Raw genomic sequence first — 22207 nt, 5'->3', positions numbered from 1 at the left:
ATAAAATCAAACAACAACTTAATTAGTTTTAGACGAGAGCTGGACAAATTCCTGAGTGCTATTGTGTGATGAGGTTGCTTGTGATAGTGGGGGTCAGAGCTCAGCAGCCGTGGGACTTCCTTCTGATTTATGTTTTATATTCCTGAAAGCTCATCCTTCAAGGTTTCAGTCAGCCACCTCCAGGGATCAGAAAGCAATTCCTCACCACCACCAGTGTATTCTGGGTTTTTTTATTTCCAAACTGAGGATGCACCAGCAACCTTCATTCTGACATTTCCTAACTGGAGTGCTTGACTTTGCAACCATAATGTTCTTTTAACTTAGCTTTTTATGTGTAACACCTTATTACTTACATGTTACTAATCCACGTCTAGCTATGTCCTTTGACAATGTATCAGTTTATGGAATATGGGTGACGGTTTTTGCTTTATATTGAAAGCTGATAACCTGTGGTGGCAGGAGCCACCCAGTAAAGAAAAAGTATCAGCGATAGAATGTGTGTATGTGAGAAGGGAAAGATGGAGACTAAGAATTTAGGGCTTGATCCTGCAAGCTGCTAAGCACTCCTTAAAGGTGCTGAATACTGCTGAGGTCCGTGGGAATGAAGGGCACTCAGCACTTTACATAAGTAATGTGAAGCATTCAAGATGTTCCATTAAAGTAAATAGGATTGTTCACATGCTTGAAGTTGCACAGGTGCTGAAGTGCCTAGCTGGATCAGGGCCTTACAGAACAGTAGAGGTTACAAAAAAGAGCTGGAAAGAAGATCTGGGAGGTGACAGCATCGTACAAAGTGAATTGATTCAGTATTTTTCTTTACTTTACTGCTGTGCTGCACTGAGAAGATTTGGCAGTGTCTTTTCAACAACTTGTCAATTTCACTTTGCTGTTTGTACCTGCATGGAGGGGAAATGAAGCTCCTAGAGACAAGATGCAGGAACACAGAAGTGGTAAGATCCAGATGCCTCAGTCAGGATTGGGGTCCCAGTGTACTGTACAAATATGTAGGAAAAGAGTTCCTGCCCCAAAGCCTTACTATCTAATTTAAGAGAAAATGCACCAAACAATAGATGGGAATGGGAAAGGGAACATAGGAGGACCAGTGATGAGAACAGATGGTTACACAAATTAGAAGTGTGCACAGCTGGATGGCTCAGAGTCTTTTTTTAATTGTGTGATTATAAATAAATAGCTGTCAGCCACCCCCATATCAGTGACAGCCCTTTTGCAGTTGAGTGAAACTATCAGGGGATAGAGGATGGGAGTGGAAACTGAAGAGCCAAATTAGAGAAAAAGATTAGGATGGGGGAGGTAAGAAGCGCAAAGAATGATGTATTACAGAATAGGATGCCTGGCAGAAAAAGAATGAAACCTGACACCATAATAATTTATTATTTATTTATTAGCATGGGAGTATTTATTTTACCTTTACTCTGCTTTTATATTAAGCAATATTTTGCCCACAGTGATATAAAAAGTAATAACTAGCTTCCCAGAAGTAATGAACTGATACAAATATTTGTCCTGTGACTAGCAGAGGAAATGGTTAGAAGTGACAACAGAGAGGCACATTATCGCTTTTTGGTGACAAAGCTGAAATCTCCTGATCAGGTAATTGAATAAGTCAGATGTTCAGTCAGAGTGAATTGAAGTGCTTTCAGAATGACATTTAATACAGTCAGCAGTGTGTACAGAAAATATCAAAGGTAGAACACAGTAATTAAATTAGTATAGTAGACATTGGTTCAGTTTCATATCGTATACTAGAATTCAAAATATTAATTTTTTGTCCATATGAAGCAGCCAAGGTTTTTTTTTGAGTAGAGGTGCTTGGTTTTGTTTTGTTTTGTTTTTGTTTAAAAACAAGATTAAAAGTGGAATTGTGGGAACTTTTTCTTAAAACAGATAGTTAGTTATTCAAGTACACCTAATCTTGTTTAAAGTACTTTTAAACTTCATTTGAGTAGTTTTGCTTTTTCAGTTGTAGGCTGGGTGTTCGTCCCTCTCTTTGAGTCTCTGAGGGAGACCACACCTCATTGCTGTTGCATACCTGTAAAGGTGCTCAAAGTGGGGAATTAGCTTCATCTAGTGCTCTGGTCCTCTGGCTGGGCAGAACAGTATGGCAGTCTATGAACGGTCAGGGCAGGGCAGCAAAGCAATGAGTGGGCTCTGGCCTGCAATCAGGGCAGAGCAACAATGCCATCTATGAGCCCCAGTAGGAGTGAGCCCCATAAAGTCTAGAGGCTCAGGTAAGGGTGAGTACCAAGAGAGTCTATGGGGCTCAGGTAGGGTTGCCTGAGGAGGGCAGGTCTCCAGGCCTAAGGAAGGTGAGGCGGGGATCCACCTGCAACAAGCTGATCTTGTAGCAGGCCAACTCCCAACCAGACTGTTGCCTGGTTTCCCTGGGCTGCTTCCTACTGTCCCCCTGTGGTGTACCTGCATCTGTCGTCTCAGGGAGCTCTGGCTAGTCCTCAGGCGGCAGCCCCCAGCAGCTCCTCAGCGTCTCAGGCAACCGGCTGCGCAGGGAGATCCAGCTAGTCCTCAGGCAGCAGCCCCGGCAACTCCTCAGCATCTTGGTCGGCCATAGGTCCTGGGAGATTCAGCCAGTTCTCAGAAGGCAGCCTCGGTAGCGCCTCTGCAGGCTCCTGCAGCAAGCGGGATGCGTCGTCTCTTGTGGTGGCTCCACCACAACTGAGCTGCAGGGCCCGCCTTTTGGACTTCCCCTTCCTGTCCCACCTTTCCGCTTCCGGTGGGGTGGACGTGGCTTTCCTGGTTCAGCCCACCAGGGGGCATGTTGTAGTCCCTCTCTGTTACACTCTGAGGGAAGCCACGCTTCCTCACTACACAGTATGCTGGAAATGGCATTATTTTGGTACTCACTGAATTCTGTCCCAAATAATTAATGTTGGTACTTAGCAATTCACTCTCAGTTGCTGTTCTCAAAGATTTCAGTGTACATTTGGATTCCATCTTTTATGAGCTAGGCATGTTTCTTTTGGGCTATAATGCACACTTACTGAATATTTAGACCTTGTATAATCATGGGCTCATCCACTGAAGCCAATGGAGTTGCATCCATGAGTTTGGAACCTTTACATTTTGCCCAGAGGATCAATGTGATAGGTAGCCAGAGCTGTTTAACCCTCCTTGTTGAGTCTGCATTGGCTATTCTGGGGACTCAGGACATGGCTATTTTGAAATGTAGGCAGTATTGCACACCTGTATCACCACCAAAGCCTGCATAATTCCTCACAACACTACAGACCAATGAATCCTACAGATTTTGGAATTGTGTTAATCCTTAAATATACCTGCTCATGTCTTAAAATCAGATAGATGATAAACCAGGAAATGCTAGGATAATAAGCCCTATTTCTTTATTAGCATTTCTTGTGTAGTACTGTAAGTTTAACAAGTAATAGGTCAAATTCATGATTAAACCAGTGTAACTCCAAATATATTAACTTCATTGTAATTACTCCTGTTATAAATCTATATGATCTAGAACAAAATGTAACTCCTTGGTTCATGTTCTGAGCTGTACTTTTATTTTATTTTAGCTTTTAATTTGATTCAGAAAGCAAACAATCAGAAAGGGAAGTCTAAGGTGAAGAAAGAAGATATTTTAATGTGATGGGTAGAGCTGGGCGATTTTTTCCCCAGTGAATAGTTGATTCATCAAAAAATGAAGTTCTTGTCAACCCAAACCTATTCACAGATTTCTTCAGGTCATGTTCAATTTGCTGCATAGCTTCAACCAAACAGAAAAATCAAAATGTTTTGGTAATGTTGGCACACAATGTTTTATGCCTTTCTTACAACCTTGAGTCCCGGGCAGTCACCTGGAGTGTGGGAGATCTGGATTCAGTTCCCACCTCTGCCTGCTGTGGAGAAGGGATTTGCATTTCAGTCTTCTACGCTGCAGGAGAGCACTCTAGGGCTCTGGAGCTAGCCTGGTGTGGGACTCTCTCAATATCTCCTATTGAATGTGTTCTACCATATATAAATAATTAAATTGTCATTGGAGCAGGAATTGTACTTGGGTCTCCCCTATCCTAGATGAGCACTCTAACCATCAGGTTATAGAGCCATTCTCACTCTCTCTTTTCCTGGCCTAGTAACTATTCATTGGTATTGACAGTGGTAATTCATATAGTCAGGGAAAGAGACCCAGGAGAAGATATGGGACTTCCTACGTCTGTAAGCTAAAGGACAACTGTAGAAAAATGGTGTGATTTGTCTTACTATGAAACTATTACTAAGAAGAAAGAAATCAAACATATGGTATAGATTTTAGGTCAAAACCAGGGCTTATTGAAGTGTACTGACTCCAGTAAAGTTGCATTTACTTACACCTCTAAATCAGTCCCTGTGACTTTGCAAGCATCTGTTTAATTGGCAATGTGAGGCTTCAGAGGGCATGCCTGGAGCCCAAGAAGCACATGTCATTGTTTATGATGCCTTCACGGACTTGTAGTTCACAGCTGGGCCAAACGTTCATTTCAGCAACTTGTGGCCCCCTTCTTGCCTGGGTCCCTGCAAATGGTAAGGCCACCCAGAGCTCCCAGAGCACCCTAGATACATTTTGCAAAACCTAATAAAGATATTTCAAGGTGAATCACAAAATGTCAATGCTTCTCAGATGGCCTTTGCCCTCTCTTATAATGCAAGCCAGCCATGCAGGTATGTGATCGTATAAAGTCGCCCCAGAAAACGTAACAGGAAATAATTGGATAAAATTGAGGAAAGGATAAAGCAGGGTGACTCTAAAGAAAAATCTAATTGTGAGGTCTATTACAATGTGAAATATTGCCCTAAAGGAAGCAGTGGATGCCCGAATGTTGTCATTTAAAACTAAACAAAGCACAGGAGAATGTGCTATAGTGAACAATCCTTTGACAGAGGAACAAATGAGATGACCTGTTCAGTCTCTTCCAGTTCTAATTATTGGCATTACCATGGACCTAATCATTTTTTATCATTTGTTTTCGGTAAGATCATAATGAGCAAATGAACAATAGGAATGAATAAACAATGAGCAAGTGAACAACAGGAATGAATAAACAAAATACAAAACTTCCTGGACAGCACAGATATCAGTCATAGTTAGGCTTGGAAGAATCCCCTGAATATGGCTTGTATTCTTAGGTATTTTAGAAATATAATCTTCAGAGTCTACTGCTGATACAGGATTAGTATCTGAACTGCCCATCAGATACTTGGCATACAACAGAGCGGGAAAGTTAGGTGCTTAATATTTTCTATGAAAAACTTAAATACAAGTCCAGAACTCTTCATTATGTTACTTCTTCTGTATTGTCTGAGCCTCCCCAAAGCTACCTTTATCTAGCGTGCCTGCAATGGATTAATGTTTTTGTCCTTCTGATGTTCTGCATTCCCTTTGACTTGGATTGCAGATGGTGGGCAGGAGAATGGCAGAAGTGTTCAACCACCTGTGGCCCAACAGGAGAGAAGAAACGAACTGTCCTTTGCATCCAAACAGTGGGATCTGATGAGCAGGTATTGGCTGCTAAAGACTGCCAGCATCTGCTTAAACCAAAGACCCACTTTTCATGCAACAGAGATGTTCTATGCCCATCTGACTGGACAGTGAGCAACTGGACTGAGGTAAACGCATGGCAGTCGAAAGAACTAATGCTTCTATTCTTTCTCCACCTGACTTCAGATTTCAAGGTGGAACGTCTCTTCAGAAGGAATCATGGGGAGATGTAAGAAAGAGACGGAAGTTACCAGTGTTCCCATCTCTCCAGAATTGATAATGAACCTATATAACCAGCTATACTCCTAAACCAAAGCCTTCGTCTATACCCAGGTTCAATTACTAGTTCTGAGTTGAAATCTGTCTCTACAATGGGCCAAATCCTAACTCAAAATCTGAACATTTTAATCATGGCTAAAGATTTGGAATTTGAATTTCGAGTTTGGAAGTAGTAAGATGGGGGGTTGGCTCTGCAAAAAGATACAAAGCTAGCTTCAGAGTCATTCTAGATATTTGTTTCAGGCCCGTCTCTACAATAAAGGAGTGATGGATAAAAGCAATGATAATGATGCCCCTTCTTCTGACACCAGGTTGCCATTCAGACACTATCATCACCCCTGTGCTGCGCAGTAGCAGAAATCTCTAGGGTCTTGCAGGCTGGCTTCTCAGTGGTAACATCAGCCATAACAACAATAACAATACCTCCAAAAATGAGCCTGACCAAATACTTGATATAGACACGCCAAACTTTCTATCCAAATCCAGTTCTTAACTTTGAGGCTTGTTTCTATTTCTATTTAGCATTTACACAGTGCTTTTCATATTTACCATGCTTAACAAACATTGACTAGCTAAGTAGCAAGAGTCTTCCAAGCATCTGCATATTCAAACCCTTTCAGAGTCCAGATATCAGCACTGCTATGGAGCAGATCTGGAAGATTTTGTAGCATCTTATATTGGCACACGAAGCTTTAATTCTAGTTTGTAAGCTGTATCTCTTGTATTGCAACATTTGACCTTGTTATGTTTCTGTTGACTACAATTGTCTGTCAGAACTCCAGACTATCTGCACATCCTTAAAGTGGTCAGTAAATAATGTACAGTTTTTTTAGTGGCAGACGGTGAACTATAGAATGAGGTCATCAAAAAATTGCTCTATCAAATTTGTTTTAAAATAGTAGAGCATATCTGCTGTGTGTGACTCCATTAAACTCATTTGATATGTACATTATTAAAGCCTTTCATCTCTCGAAGGACTTCACACTCATTAGAACTCTGCAGATCCACAACCCTGATCCTGCAAGGTGTTCAACACATTCTCATCCTACTAAAATCAATGGGAGCACTTTAATTTTAATATAGGACTAAAGCATTCAAAGAGGCACACAGAAATATGGTGTCATTCATGTCATCAGCTACCATGTAATTCTAAAATTTTTTTGAGTGTCAACCACAGTTTAAGGGCGAGATCTTCAAAGCTACTTATGGGATATATTGAGTCCCATTTCCCATTAAAATAATTGAATTTGGAATGTCCAATTCCCATTAAAACTAATAGGAATTAGGATCCAAATAATCTGAAATTTTGAAAATCATAGCCAAAATATCTAGGTCAGACTGGTAAGAAGGCTATAACGAGATCAGTTAGTTTCTTCAGAAGCCAGGAATGCAATGCCAATAGTTGTCATCTTCATCCTTAATCAAAATCTTGTGCTAGTCATTTAAATTAATTAAAAGGGACAGAACCTCAACAGAAGTAAATGAGCATAGCTCAGGATCTGGTCCCACACGTAAACTTCAAAGTTCTTTAAAGAAAGAGTTATAGATTAAATGTATTGTTGCAACTGTGATCTACAGAGAAAATATGTAGACATTTATCAAGCTCACTGACCTTATTTACTCAGGATTTTTGGAAATTCTCCCACCAAAGTTCCAGTAATGGTACAGCTCAGCAGGTGCTAGCAATGGGGATAGTGCTTGTATAGAGTGGGGGAATCTGCTCAATCTGCTTTAGATGTCTGTATACAAATGCAAGGAGTGTGGGTAATAAACGGGAAGGAGTGGAAGTAGTAGTACATAAGCTAAATTATGGCTTTATTGGTGTAGAGGGGGTATAGCTTGTTCAGGAAGGACAGGCAGGAAAAAAAAGGAGAATGTATATGCAGGTCTGGAGGTTTGGAAGGAGGTGACAGGCAGACCAATTGAAAGTCTCTGGGGGAAAAAAGAGAAGGGAGGAAAATAGGGGTGACATCATGGTAAGGGTCTACTATAGACCACCAGATCAGAAAGAAGAGGTGGATGAGGCATTTCTAGAGCAAACAGAAATATCCAAAACAAAACATCAAGGAGTAATGGGTGATTTTAACTACCCAGACATCAGTTGGAAAAGTAATATGGCAAAACACAAAATTTCCATTAAGCTATGGAATTTACTGGGGACAACCTTTTTGTTTCAGAAAGGGAATGAAGTAAGCAGAGGACTTGCTATTTTAGGTTTGGTTCTGATGCACAGGGAGGAATTGGTTGTGAATCTGAAGTGCAAGACAATTTGGTCGAAAGTGATCATGAAATAATAGATTTTATGATTCTAAGGAAAGGAAGAAGTGAAAGCAGCAGAGTAAGGACAATGGATTTCAGAAAAGCAGAATAACAAACTCTGAGAACTGGTAGGTGACCTACCACAGGATTAAATTTGTTCAGGAGAGCTGACAGTTTCTCAAGGAGACAATATTAAAGGCATAACTGCAAACTACCTAATGTGAAGGAAAGTTAGGAAGAATAGTAAGAGGCCCATATGGCTCCATCAGGTCCTATACATAGTGAGGAAGAAGAACTAAGAAAGGATGGCATCAAAAAGGCTGAGTTATTAATGTTTATTTTGTTTTAGTCTTCACTAAAAAGGTAAAAGTTGACCAGATACTCCGCACAATTCACATTAACAACAAGGGGGAAGGAATGCAAGCCAAAATAGGGAAAGAACCATTTAAAATAATATTTAGGTAAGTTAGATGTATTCAAGTCAGTAGGGCTCAGATGAAATGACTATAAGATGAGTGTACTGGTTAAAAGACTACTCAAAGAATAGTTTTCTATTCTAATCCTATCCTCCAAAATGCTACTAGTTATCAAGAGTCAAGGGTATATCTAGTCGGGTCCTGCCGAGGTCAGTCCTGGGACTGGTACTAGTCAATATTTTCATTAATGACTTGGATAATAGAGTGAAGAAAATGCTTATAAAATTTGTGTACAGTTTTTCAACCAGTATTGCACCCATCTTATAGTAATTTCATCTAGGCCACATTTCCCTAGTTTGCCTATGAACATGTCATGTAGGAAGGAAAAATCAAAGGCACAACTACAAAATGAGGAATAATGGTTAGATAGTAGTCCTGCTGAAAAGAATCTGGGGGCTTATAGTGGATCACAAATTGAATGAGTCAACAGTGTGATGCCGTTGCCAAAAAATCTAATATGATTCCAGAGTATTTAACAGGTTTGTCATATGTAAAACAAACAAAGTAATTGTCTTGCTCTACTCTGCACTGGTGAGGCCTCAGCTGGAGTACAGCATCCAATTCTGGGTGCCACACTTTAGGAAAGAGGTGGACAAATTGGAGAGTGTCCAGAGGAGAGTAACAAAAATGATAAAAAGTTTAGAAAAGCTGACCTGTAAGGAAAGGTTAAAAAATCTGGGCATGTTTAGTCTTGAAAAAAGAAGACTTGAGGGGGACCTGATAAGTCTTCAAATATGCTAAGGGCTGTTATAAAGAGGATATTAATCAATTGTTCTCCATGTCTATTGAAGGTAGGACCAGAAGTAATGGGCTTAATCTGCAGCAAGCGATTCTTAGGTTAGTTATTAGGAAAAACCTTCTAACTATAACGGTAGTTAAGCTCTGGAATAGGTTACCTAGGGAGATTGTTAGGTCCCCATCACTGGAGGTTTTTAAGGACAGATTAGACAAACACCTGTCAGAGTTTTTTTAATTTTACTTGGTCTTGCCTTAGCTCATGGGGTGGACTTGATGACTTTTCAACGTGCCTTCCAATTCTACATTTCTATGATTCTGAAACCTGGCCACTGGTGTTTCTACCATCATGCCACCTCAACCTGCTTTGAACAGGGTTAGATGAACCAGTGGTTAAACTGCCAATTGTTAATCTTCACTAGCACCATTGCTTGCACCTGTAGAGCTAGAGAAATGTGGGGAAATTTCAGAAAAACCGCAGCATAGCTACAGTCACTGAGGACCAAATTGCGTCTGTGGGTGTGGGAGGAAGGTAGAAGGAGTATTCTTCTCCCTTTGCATAAGGGCCAGGCACAATTGCAGACCCTGAACTCATTAGAACACAGGGACTGCTTCCCATGTAATATGCTGGATGGAATGGCACAGAATGGTCCCAGGGCCTTTCACAGATTTTTCTGTACTAGACCATAGAGTGTGCCCTTCAACTGGCATATTGGACTAATAAAGAAAATAAGTTACAACCTACACAGGTTTCCTCATAAAGTATTAACAAAGTATTCATGTGATTCTATTAATCTGGCATCCGTTCTTCATGAATCCATGCTACAAAAAACAGAACAAGAAGGCTAGCTTAGCACTCTAGTGGGGCATTTATTGGCAAATTGAGAGAATGCCGTTTTGGCTCCATTTCCTATTCAGCAGGTTTTAGGGAACTCTCCACACTCCTCCTTCCTCTTCTGGTTCTCCTCATAGGGCGTAAGGGAGCAGAAGAATCTAGGAAACTAAGAATAAGGTAGGGACTTAGGCACAAGGTTTACAAAATATGCTGACAGTGACTGAAGCAAAGAGTATGTAGGGGAGTTTGAAACACAGGTTAGCTTCTGGAGTTGGAGGAGGCTGAAGGACATTACATGAAAATGCAGATCTGGGAGACTGAGAGCAACCAAAGTTGAGCGGGCCAGGCATGTTTTGGGTGGTGACCTTTTAAGTCTCTGACATTTCTTAAACTTCATGTGGGGATTGTGCAAACAGGACTTTAAAATAGTGTGCTCTAAGACTTTCTGTGCAATGGAATGATCCCACTTTGAGATGCTGCCTTTATCATTTAATCTGTATCATTTCTGTCCACCTTGGGTGACATTCACTATGTACGGTATGTGGGAAAGTATTACAAATCTCCCTTACTGTGAAGAACTCCCCTCTAGCAAAAATCAAAATGCTTATTTCTAGGGGAAAACTTTGTTGTTGATTTTGATAAGAACATTGATTTTTATAGATAGATGCACGTTTGGTAATGATGTGTATGAATATGTGGAGGAGAATCAAGAGATAGGGACTGAAAACTGACTATTTATTTTGCAGTGTACAGTTACATGTGGCGGTGGGGTACGGACTCGTAAAATCAGTTGTGCCAAAAACAATGATGAACCGTGTGATATGTTCAAGAGACCAAATGCTAAAGCTTTGTGTGGCCTCCAGCAATGTCCTTCCACCAGACGACTATTGATACCCCCAGTGAAACCCAACAGAGGAAAGATCATAATCAGGAAGACAGCAATTAATCCCAAAAGAGGCCCATCAGGCAGAATACCCATCCCTAAACCAGGCCAAAGATACCAGACAACAACAAAAATACCCGAGTCCCAAAGCACAACTGCTTTAGGCTCTACTTCCTCCAGTCCTGTCCACTCTTCCAAAAAGGAAAACATGGAAAAAAGAACATTGCAAAATAATTCTAACAGATCAAATAATAATTATAATTATCCCTTTGTGTTTAAAGGAAACAGGTCACGCCAAGATAGTACTGTAAGTAATAGTTCAAGTATTGAAAATATAAGAAAAGTCAAAAATGTGTCTAACATAGACCTGGACTCTGCCTCAGAAGGGGGCCTTGTTCAGACAGGAGGTGCTAGTTGCACCACCTCATTAACCAGAAGTCCAGAAGTAACTCCAGGTTATGATTATTTAACTGAAGAGTCTGACAATACTGATTGGTCCATAGAAGGTAATGGCAAACCTAGTGACATCCCTTACAAAGGCGAAAGCAGTCTTACAATCAAAACCAGGAGCAAAACTCCAAACATCAGGTCTCATGTCATTATGACTCCCAAAATCTCACCAACATTTTATCAACATGAATCTTCTACGCAATCTACTAGTAGCATAGCAGCAGAAAAACTGTCATCTTCAACAACAGTGAACCTAAAAAGTATCCATGTGCAAATAGATACACCTGTCACAGAAGAGGCCACCACAGAAGGGCCTGTTACAATAAAGCCAGCAACGTTTGATAACATATCAAGAGTCCAGTTTGAAAATGGAACAGAAATGGAACCCTCTGACAAGATAGATTATACCCAAAGCACAAAATCTCCAAGTCTTGAAGATGCTCCAAAAAGCCACAGTACAATTTCTGAGGGGAAATTATCCAATGCCACAGAACTGGATTATGCAAGAATCTCCAATATTTTGCATGGTGATGTGTACTGGATAGTGGGGAACTGGAGTGAGGTAAGTGATTTGTAACTCGTAAGATGTGGAGACTTAACTCATTAGTCTGATGTTGTGTGCAATTCTGGTCTCTCATGTTTAAGAAAGATGAATTCAAACTGCAACAGATGCAGAGAAGGGCTACTAAGATGATCAGATGACTGGACAACCTATCTTATGAGAGGAGACTTAAGGAGCTTGGCTTGTTTAGCTTAACCGAATGAAGGATGAGGGGAGATATGATTGTCTCTATAAATACATCAGAAGGATAAACACTAGGGAGGGAGTGGAGTTATTTAAGTTAAGGCCTAGTGCTGGCATAAGAACAAATGGATATAAACTGGCCATCAATACCTTTAGGCTTGAAATTAGTTGAAGGTTTTGAACCATCAGATGAGTGAAGGTCTGGAACAGACTTCCAAGGGGAGTAGTGGGGGCAAAAAATGTGACTTGATAAGTTTATTGAGAGGATGGTATGAAGAGGTTATCTACAATGGCATATGGCCGATGTGTTTGCTATTAGCAAATATCTCCAACGACTAGAGAAGGGACACTAAATGGGAGGGCTCTTTCCCAGCTGTCTGTCTGTCTGGTTTTTGTTTTTACCCACATGCTCTGGGTCTAACTGATCACCATATTTGGGGTCAGAAAGGAATTTTCCCCTTTGGTTTTTTTGCATCAATTGATATCAATATTTTCAAACAATGGTACCTGAAGTATGTCACCTACATTAAGATTTAGGCACCTGAACCCACATCTCTCACTGACTGTTTTTAGCACAGATCAGCTACAGTTCGGGCAGCAACAGTGGAAACTTCCTCATGTTGGCCTGCCATTGTGCTTCAGCCTTGATATAGAGGGAGCACTTTTAGCAGTGAGTAAGTAATTCTATCTTCCTGTCAGCTCAGTCTTGGGACTCTGCAAGGTGCAAAATTTGGCTTTTTGGTGGACGATGTGGACTCATGTCCCCTGGAAACTGGACTGGGATGACCAAATTCATTCCATGTAGGACACCAAAGATGCAAAATGATGGAGATTTTTGGCCACTATTGCAATTTGTCATCTTTATAATCAGCCGTATCTTCCTGTTTGGTTATTCAGTAGTTACAAATTTTTCAACATCAAACAATCAATTCTAATTGTTAACTATCTCCTTCAGTCACCAGCAATATTGGCAATCGAGAGGAGAAATAGAGTGGAGGGTAGGCATGTTGACAACTGACCCTAGAAAAACAGAAGTTGGAGGTCCAATGAAGGGCTGAATAATTACAAAAGAAATGCCGGGCTGCCCTTACAGATTTGGAATGGCTAGTTAAGTGGGAGGAATTTACCAGAGAAGAATAGTGCCATAGGTGCCAACTCCGTGGGTGCTCCAAGGCAGGAGCACCCACGGGGAAAAATTAGTAGGTGCTCTGCACCCACCGTCAGCCAAGCTCCTCGCCCCCCCAACCCACCTCCTCCTCCTCTTCCCCCCATGAGCGTGCCGCATCACCGCTCCTCCGCCTACCTTCCAGCCATCACCAAACAGCTGTTTGGTGGCATAGCAAGCTCTGGGAGGAAGGAAGGAGGAGCGGGAACATGGCACACTCAGGAGAGGAGGTGGGGAAGAAGCGGGGCTGAGGTGGGGATTTGGGAAAGGAGTTGGAATAGGGGCAGGGAGGCAGCAGAGTTGGAGTGGGGACTTTGGGGAAGGGATCGGAATGGGGTCCGGGCAGGGGTGGAAAGAGGTGGGGCAGGGCCTCATGGAAGGGGTGGAGTGGGGACGGGGCCGGGGGCAGAGTGGGGGGGGGGTCGAGCACCCAGGGAAAAGTGGGGAAGTCAGCACCTATGGTGCATGCTATAAATCAGAAGATTGTTCTTTTTCATTTTCATAGGCAAGCAGAAGAACTATATGTAATGTTAACTGAGGCAGCTTCTGTAACTTGAAATCTGCCTCCTGAATATCCTGACCTTTTGCAAGACAGGCCAATCATTATGGAATCAGAACAATGAAAAAGTCATCCACAAGAGGATCTTTGTGTTAAGCAATATGAAAAGCTGGAAAACCACTGCACTGTTCGCCATGCCTGAAAAGTTAATGCTGCTTCTGGGTGGGCAGCTGGTACTTCAGTCCATGCCCATCTCTGAGCATTACCTTTTGTTAATTGCTCTCTGCAGTGAATACGATTGACTTTTCAAATCACATGCAACTTCTGGTTTCATTCATTTCCTACTCTCATAGTTGTCAAATGATTTATTAATCTGAAACTGACTTCTGCCTTTCATCTCTCAACTATACAGTGTTCTACCACCTGTGGTGTGGGGGCTTTTTGGAGACATGTGGAATGTAACAGTAAGAATGAATCTGACTGTCGGCACATTAAAAAACCTGACCCTGCAAGAAGATGTCATCTCCGTCCATGTGCTAACTGGAAAACAGGATCCTGGAGCAAGGTAACATCATTCAGCACTATGTATGTTAGCAGTAAATTAACTAACTTCAGAAACCATGCAGTTTTATACTTAGATTTAAAATGTCTCACTATTTAAAATAATAATGTACTGAGTGAATGCACACATGATTCCTGGTTGATCTTTCAGTATTCATTTGATAATTTCCTTGCTAGCTTATTTACAGCTAATTTCATTTTGTGTTTATGGTCTGGGTAACCTTTGCTAAACGTATGTTACAAATTCTGTTCTCTCTTAATTGCAGAACTTGGGGGTCATGTTGGTTACATCTTGCATGTAGAAATATAGCAATGATCACTTCTTGTATTTTACAACATATTTCACAGAGATCTCATGAGGGAAAACTTCCACCTGCTGTATGCATGTTTTCTCTCATTTTTCTTGTGTCTGCAGTGGCATTTCCCGACTATTTTAATCTCATTATCCCCTTCCTACAAACTTCACTATCATCCTGAACTAATGCCCTTCAAAGTCAATGGAGTTGATTAAAGTGGATATAGGACTAGGCCTTAAAATACTTGTAACCTTGCTGCCTGAACTTCAGAGAAATCATTGCCTTCTTTCAAGAACTGAAGGAAAATGTAGCTGAGAGAATGGTTATCCATTGTATTTTCTAGAGTCATAGCCTGTTCCCATTACACACATTGTCTCTTGTCAGATTATATACGACTCCTAAAGGTAATATGCAAATTAAAATGACTGGGATTTATCCCTTTTTGCTGCTTTAAGATGTCTGAGGAAGGCCTGAAATGTTTTGGTGAAGGTATACAAGTTCATTATTTTATGTCTCTAGTCAATCAAAAAATGCCACCATAACTTCCATGCTATTCCCTAAACCCTTAACAATGTGTTGAATATGCAATATGCAATAATACCAATTAAACAAAATAAAAGAAAGCTAGATCCCAAACTCTTTTCCTTGGTTCCATTCACAGGAACTGACATTGCCATTGGAGCAGGGCTAGGTCCATGGACAGGAAGTTTTCCGGAAAGGTTGAATCCCTATTATTAATGTTATATGAAAATTGTACCATATCAGTGAGCACCTCAACTGATAAGTGATTTGTGTGTGAAATTCACCCTGTGCAGAAAGTCCACATAAGGCCAATACTCCACTTATGCCTGGTCTACGTTACACAGTTAGGTTGACGTAAGGCAGCTTACATTGACCTAATTATGTCACTGTACACACTACTGCCTTGTCCTACCAATGTAAGTGCCCTACTATAGCCATATCATAACTCCACCTCCATGAGGGACATAGGGCTTATGTCTGTGTGTAGACACTGCATTACTTATATCGGCTGTTGGCTGTCTTGTCAGTTTCACAGCTCCATGGGAGCCATGAAATTGCCAAGAAAGCTGGGCAACTAGAGCCCAGCTGCCCCTGGCTCCCCACTCCCAGCTGGGCTCCCCACCCAGGGCGGCGAGAAGCCCGGGCAGCTGGCCCTCACTTCTGGGAGGCAGCTGGGTTCTAGGCAGGGAGATGTGCGGAGGGCTCTCAGCTGCCCACACTGTCCCTCTTCTGTCCTTGGAAGTGCTCCTGGTGAGGATCCGCACCACCTACAGAAGAAGGGTGGCGTGGACTGCAGTGGCTGTAAGTCGACCTAACATCGGTCAGTTTACGGCTGTAGTGTAGACATGCCCTCAGTCTTACGAGAGCCTTCAAGTCCTCTGTGCAGCGGTAAATTTCACCCTTTTTCCCCTCCATAAATGTCACTGGTTCTGTGACAAGTGAATTATATTCATATCACAGAAAAAAACTAAAAATCAAGGCTAGTGATAAAGTACTGTAACCAAGAGACATTTTAAGGATTATGAGTCTAGTTATGTGGCTAATTTGAGGTAAAATCTCTTTTGTAATAAAAATTCCTGCAATATTAGCCACCCTGTTATTTTTTGGAATCTAGTGCTACAAACCAAATTACTCTCTTGTATATAAAAAATATGTTTTTTGAGGGGTGCTATGTGTTTGCTATGTGGATTTTTCAGAGTGGCGGTTATTAATCTCATTACTCGTTGTTGTTATTATTTATTATTAGAAACATTTATAAAAAAATCACAATAATATTGCTGCATTTCCCTGCAGGGCAGTATAAAGAAGGCTGGATTAAATCAGTTTTTTTTAAAGGCATATGCTTCATTGTTTTGGGACTTGAACCTACAAGTTTCTAGGAGTTTAATATAAGGTACCAGAGCAGTGGTCCATCCTGCCTCCAGCATTTACCAATGTTACCAGACACTCCAGAGGAACATGTAACATCCCCATAATGCCCTTGTTTTTCATTACATGATGGTGGGAATTTCCTCCAAACTCTGAATGGTGATTGGTTTATTTCTTACTTGATAAACAAAGCAGTTCAGAATCTATTGCATGTTTAATTGTGGGGATGGTTTTTATGATGTATTATTACTCTCTTATTATGAGACTTTTTGGAACCAACTATCAGGGCTTATTAATTAACAAGGCATTTGTATTACTGGTGGATGTTTCAAACATTCCAGTGATGGTAGGGAAATAATTTTGGCACATTCAGATCTGCTGCAATGAGAAACAGTTTTTCATCCTAATGATACATTGCTCCTAAGAAGAACAGGAAATTCCAGTCATGTTTCATGAGGTAAACATTTGCATTCATCCCCCTGAATGTGGAAATGTTAGCCTGTCAGAGGTCTGTGGTTTAAAGATGTGCTTTTTTCTGTTCTGTGCACAGTGCTCTACAAACTGTGGTGGTGGTTTCAGGACCCGTGATGTTCACTGTACTGATGTTCGTGATAAGCGAATTCTACGGCCTTTTCACTGCCAATTATTAGAACATAAACCACAACTGAGCATTAGCTGTAATACAGAGCCCTGCTTGGAATGGCGTGTGGAGCCTTGGAATGAGGTATTGACCTATAAAACAAGCAATTAGAGTGAGCCAATAACTGTCAATTATTAAAGTGACTATTATTGCTTATGCTATTATGTGAATTTACTCTCAAAGGACGAGATGCAGCTATTATCTAATCACAGGATCTGCAGCTTCTGCTTATGATCTCAGATCACTTATAATAAATGTAAACCACATTTGAGATGCTCATAAAGCGGCATACCCTTACAGGATCTGGGTATATATTGTATGTTTACACTGCATATTAAACCCTGGCTCAGATTCAGGTTTAACAGAACCCCCCGCCTCCCCCCCCACACACAAGGCCTTTTGACACACATCAGAAACCTCTCAGGATGCAGGCCTGTAGACACATCCAGGGGTATGGGTCTGAGCCCATGTCCCGCTCTGGCACTGATCCAAACCAACTCATTTTGCAGCCTGGATGTAGTGGAAGTCCAGGATGCCAGGCTTATGTTTGAGAGTAGCAGCAATGTTAGTCTGTATTCGCAAAAAAGAAAAGGAGTACTTGTGGCATCTTAGAGATTTATATACACACAAAGAGAACATGAAACAATGGGTTTTATCACACACACTGTAAGGAGAGTGATCACTTAAGATGAACTATTACCAGTAGGAAGGAGGGGGGGAAGGAGGAAAACCTTTTGTGATCAAGGTGGGCCATTTCCAGCAGTTAACAAGAACGTCTGAGGAACAGTGGGGGGTGGGGTGCGGGGAGAAATAACATGGGGAAATAGTTCTACTTTATGTAATGACTCATCCACTCCCAGTCTCTATTCAAGCCTAAATTAATTGTATCCAGTTTGCAAATTAATTCCAATTCAGCAGTGTCTCGTTGGAGTCTGTTTTTGAAGTTTTTTTGTTGAAGGATAGCCACTCTCAGGTCTGTAATCGTGTGACCGGAGAGATTGAAGTGTTCTCTGACTGGTTTTTGAATGTTGTAATTCTTGACGTCTGATTTGTGTCCATTTATTCTTTTACATAGAGACTGTCCAGTTTGACCAATGTACATGACAGAGGGGCATTGCTGGCACATGATGGCATATATCACATTGGTAGATGCGCAGGTGAACGAGCCTCTGATAGTGTGGCTGATGTGATTAGGCCCTATGATGGTGTCCCCTGAATAGGTATGTGGACAGAGTAGGCAATGGGCTTTGTTGCAAGGATAGGTTCCTGGGTTAATGGTTTTGTTGTGTGATGTGTGGTTGCTGATGAGTATTTGCTTCAGGTTGGTGGGCTGTCTGTAAGCAAGGACCGGCCTATTTCCCCATGTTATTTCTCCCCCCACCCCACCCCCCACTGTTCCTCAGATGTTCTTGTTAACTGCTGGAAATGGCCCACCTTGATTATCACCACAAAAGGTTTTCCTCCTTCCCCCCTCCTTCCTGCTGGTAATAGCTCATCTTAAGTGATCACTCTCCTTACAGTGTGTATGATAAAACCTATTGTTTCATGTTCTCAGTGTGTGTATATAAATCTCCCCACTGTATTTTCCACCAAATGCATCCAATGAAGTGAGCTGTAGCTCACGAAAGCTTATGCTCAAATAAATTTGTTAGTCTCTAAGGTGCCACAAGTACTCCTTTTTTTTTAGGCTTATGTTTGGAGAGTCTGCCAATGTTATCCCATAATTCCTTAGACTTGTGTGACCTAGCCCTTCTATACCCAAACTTCCTACTCTGTTCCCAGGAATGGGAAGCACCCTCCTGGCTCTAATACAGCTGTTTGGTATTTAACCTTTCCTTTCCACATGGACTGCTCAACTGGAAATGTAGTTAACTCTATCTTGTGTTAGCGATGGCCTTCACTAAGAAGAAGCTCCACATCCAGCATGCTGCTAGCTGGCAGAGGAACACAGCGGGATTCTGGTAAATCTGTGGTGTGAGGAGAGCAAGACCTATGATTTGCGGAAGTGCACAAGAAATGAGCATATGTATGCAAGAATCTGCAAGGGTCTGTCTACAGTTAGCCTCTGTCTGTAGAACTTGGCTTGTGGACTCAGTTTACAAGCATGTGCTTGGGTGTCTACACTGCATTGTAAACATGGATTTACCATTGCTGCACTCGGGTCTTGCAGCCATGCTAGTTCGTCCATACTGCATTACACAGACCTTCTGACTCGGATCTGTGGTTTGACCTGCATCCATACTGCAAAATGGCAGGGTTTGGACCCGAGTCATAATGGGACTCTGGCTATGACCCACCCCCGAGCAGGAACCTACGACCTGGCTCCAGAGTACTTGCTCACATGAATCAGACTGATCTTTGTGTGGCTGGAAATTGGACTTGGGCTCAAACTTGAGTCAGAGCCCAGGTTTAATGTGCAGTATGGACATACCCTGAGAGACTGGTAGCATTGGGGATTCACCTGGCCACCAATCAATGCCAGGAGCAGGTCAAGCATCTCAAGACTGCCTATCAAACCAAGGATGAGAACCTCACCTAGGGAACTCCCTGTCTACTTGCCTCCTCTGTGAGGAATTTGATCAGGTGCTGAGAACCATGCCAAGCACACAGCCTCCAGTGGTGCATGACAATCTACTGAGCGGGAATGACATGCTTATAACCCCAGAAGCACAGGCAGCACCGGAGGAGAGCCTGCAGCTGCCAGACCAAAACCCTAAAGTAATCCTGCTGCTGAGGCCATTCCCAGATCAGACTACACTGCTGGAGCAGCTACATCACATCCTGGGTCCCTATTCGGAGGACCTGTTTGGGGATAGCTCAGGGGAACAACCCATAGTTGAAGCAGTAGTGCAACAAGCTCTGGAGCTGGAGGTTGGTATGTCTCGGTTGCCATTTTATGTTATTAATATTAAGAGTGGGAGGGACTTCAGGATTACTCTCTATAAAATTATTTATTCCAAGCAGGGCATTGTAGTGTGCTCCCACTGGGGGCATAAGCTGCGCCATTTCTCTAGTGCCTCGGCTCCTCAGCACCATGTGCGATTCAAAACGGAAATGGAATAAAAAGTTAAGCAATTAGCATTAATGTTTTACTAGGTACATGCTTACTGTTAGAAAGATGGCTGGGGTATGAAACTTTTGTGGAGCTTACATTCCTTTTCCTTCAAGTACAGCACAGTTTATAACTCAGCCACATCAATCCATCAGCCTCAGTAGAAGCGTCCCTGGCCACCTGTATTGTTAGCCCAAATGGTAGTGGAGGAAGTATTTAGTACACTCCAAATGCTAGTGATGGATGTACTTGGTCCCAGTGCAGGAATGCAGGATGCTTGTAAGGAAGCTATAATGTGTCTTCATCCTGAATCAGTCTTTCGATTTTTTTTTCCTTTTCACCCATTTCTGGCTGGTGATGCATGTGAACTTCTCAAAGAATAGGAATTCCAGACAGCTAGTTAAATTCTGGAGGGCTCCTTCTGCAGCTCAGGTGCCCCCTCCATTCATAAATGTGTTGGTCATTCACCAGATGCTAAAAAATCACCTTCACATCGCACCTCACCCACCTTGTCTCATGATTTGTTATTGACAAATCCATGTTGACTGTTACTTATAAACCTATTAACTGCTAGGTGCCTACAAATTGATTTTTTTATTTATTTGCTCTTTATCTTTTTGGGTACCAAAGTTAAGCTGACTGATCTATAGTTCCCTGGGTCATCCTTATTCCCCTTATTATCGATCAGTACTATATTTGTCCTTTTCAGTCCTCTGGGATCTCTTTCATCCTCCATGAATTCTCAGAGATTTCTTCAGCCAGTTCCTGTACTATTCTAGAATGTATTTCACCAGGCCCTGACAACTTGAAGATATCTAACTTGTCTAAATAATTCTTAACTTGTTCTTTCCCTAGTCTAGCCTCAGAGCCTACCCCATTTATACCGATGTTCACTATGTTAGCCATCTGATCACAGCTAACCTTTCTGGTGAAAACTGAAACAAAAAAGGCATTTAACACTTCAGACATGGCTGCATTTTCTATTATTGTCTTTCCCTCTTTATTGAGTAATGGGCCTATTCTGTCCTTGGTCTTTCTCTTACTTCTAATGTATTTGTAAAATGTTTTCTTGTTACCTTTTATATCCCTAGCTAGTTTAACCTCATGATGGGCCGTAGCCTTTCTAATTTTGTCCCTGCATGCTTGTGGGTTTTTTTGTTCTTTATATATTAATACTTCATAATTTGACTTAATTTTCACTATTTGTATGACTATTTTTCTCAGTTTTAGGTCACTGAAGATCTCCTGGTTAAGCCATGATGGTCTCTTACCATACTTCCTATCTTTCCTATGCATTGGGATAGTTTGCTCTGGTGACCTTAATAACATCTCCTTAAACTGCCAGCTCTCATGAACTCTTTTTTCCCTTTGACTTGCTTCCCTTGGGATTTTACCTACTAATTCTCTTAGTCTTCTAAAGTCTGCCTTCTTGAAGTCCCTTGTCTTTATTCTGCTGCTTTCCCTGCTACCATTCCTTAGAATCATGAGCGCTATCATCTCATGATTAGTTTCACCCACTTCTGCCTTCCACTTTCAAATTCTCAACCAGTTCCTGTTTGTCAGAATCAAATCTAAAACAGCGTCTCCCCTAGTCACTTTCTCCACCTTCTGTTACACAAAGTTGTCTCCAATGCATTCCAAGAACTTGTTGGATAATCTGTGCCCTGCTGTGTTATTTTCCCAACAAATATCTGGGTAGTTGAAGTCCCCCATCAGCATCAAGTCCGGTGTTTTCAATGATTTTGTTAGTTGTTTTTAAAAAGCCTCATCCATATCTTCTTCCTGGTTAGGTGGTCTGTAGTAAAGTCCTACCATGATATCACCTTTGTTCTTTACCCCTTGTATCCCTACCCAGAGACTTTCAACAGATCTGCCTCTCTCTTCTATCTCAACCTTAGTGCAAGTGTATATATGTTTGATATCAAAGACATCATCTTCTCCC

General features: G+C 41.6%; 1 protein-coding gene across 2 annotated transcripts in view; it reads left to right on the top strand.

The window, feature by feature from the left end:
• The window catches only part of ADAMTS12 (ADAM metallopeptidase with thrombospondin type 1 motif 12), a 328935-nt gene that overhangs the window by 277668 nt on the left and 29060 nt on the right, over positions 1-22207 (top strand). The window contains exons 18-21 of one of the 2 annotated variants that reach the window (XM_038403775.2): positions 5418-5628; positions 10831-11979; positions 14239-14391; positions 17124-17297. In XM_038403775.2, the coding sequence (XP_038259703.1) occupies positions 5418-5628; positions 10831-11979; positions 14239-14391; positions 17124-17297 (1687 nt within the window). The remainder of the gene's footprint in view (positions 1-5417; positions 5629-10830; positions 11980-14238; positions 14392-17123; positions 17298-22207) is intronic. The other variant, XM_043514501.1, reaches the window with a different exon arrangement.

The sequence above is a fragment of the Dermochelys coriacea genome, chromosome 5 (genome assembly GCF_009764565.3).
Source record: "Dermochelys coriacea isolate rDerCor1 chromosome 5, rDerCor1.pri.v4, whole genome shotgun sequence".
NCBI lineage: Eukaryota > Metazoa > Chordata > Testudines > Dermochelyidae > Dermochelys > Dermochelys coriacea.
Note: the sequence above shows the minus strand (reverse complement) of the source record. Positions and strands in the feature narration are given on the sequence as shown.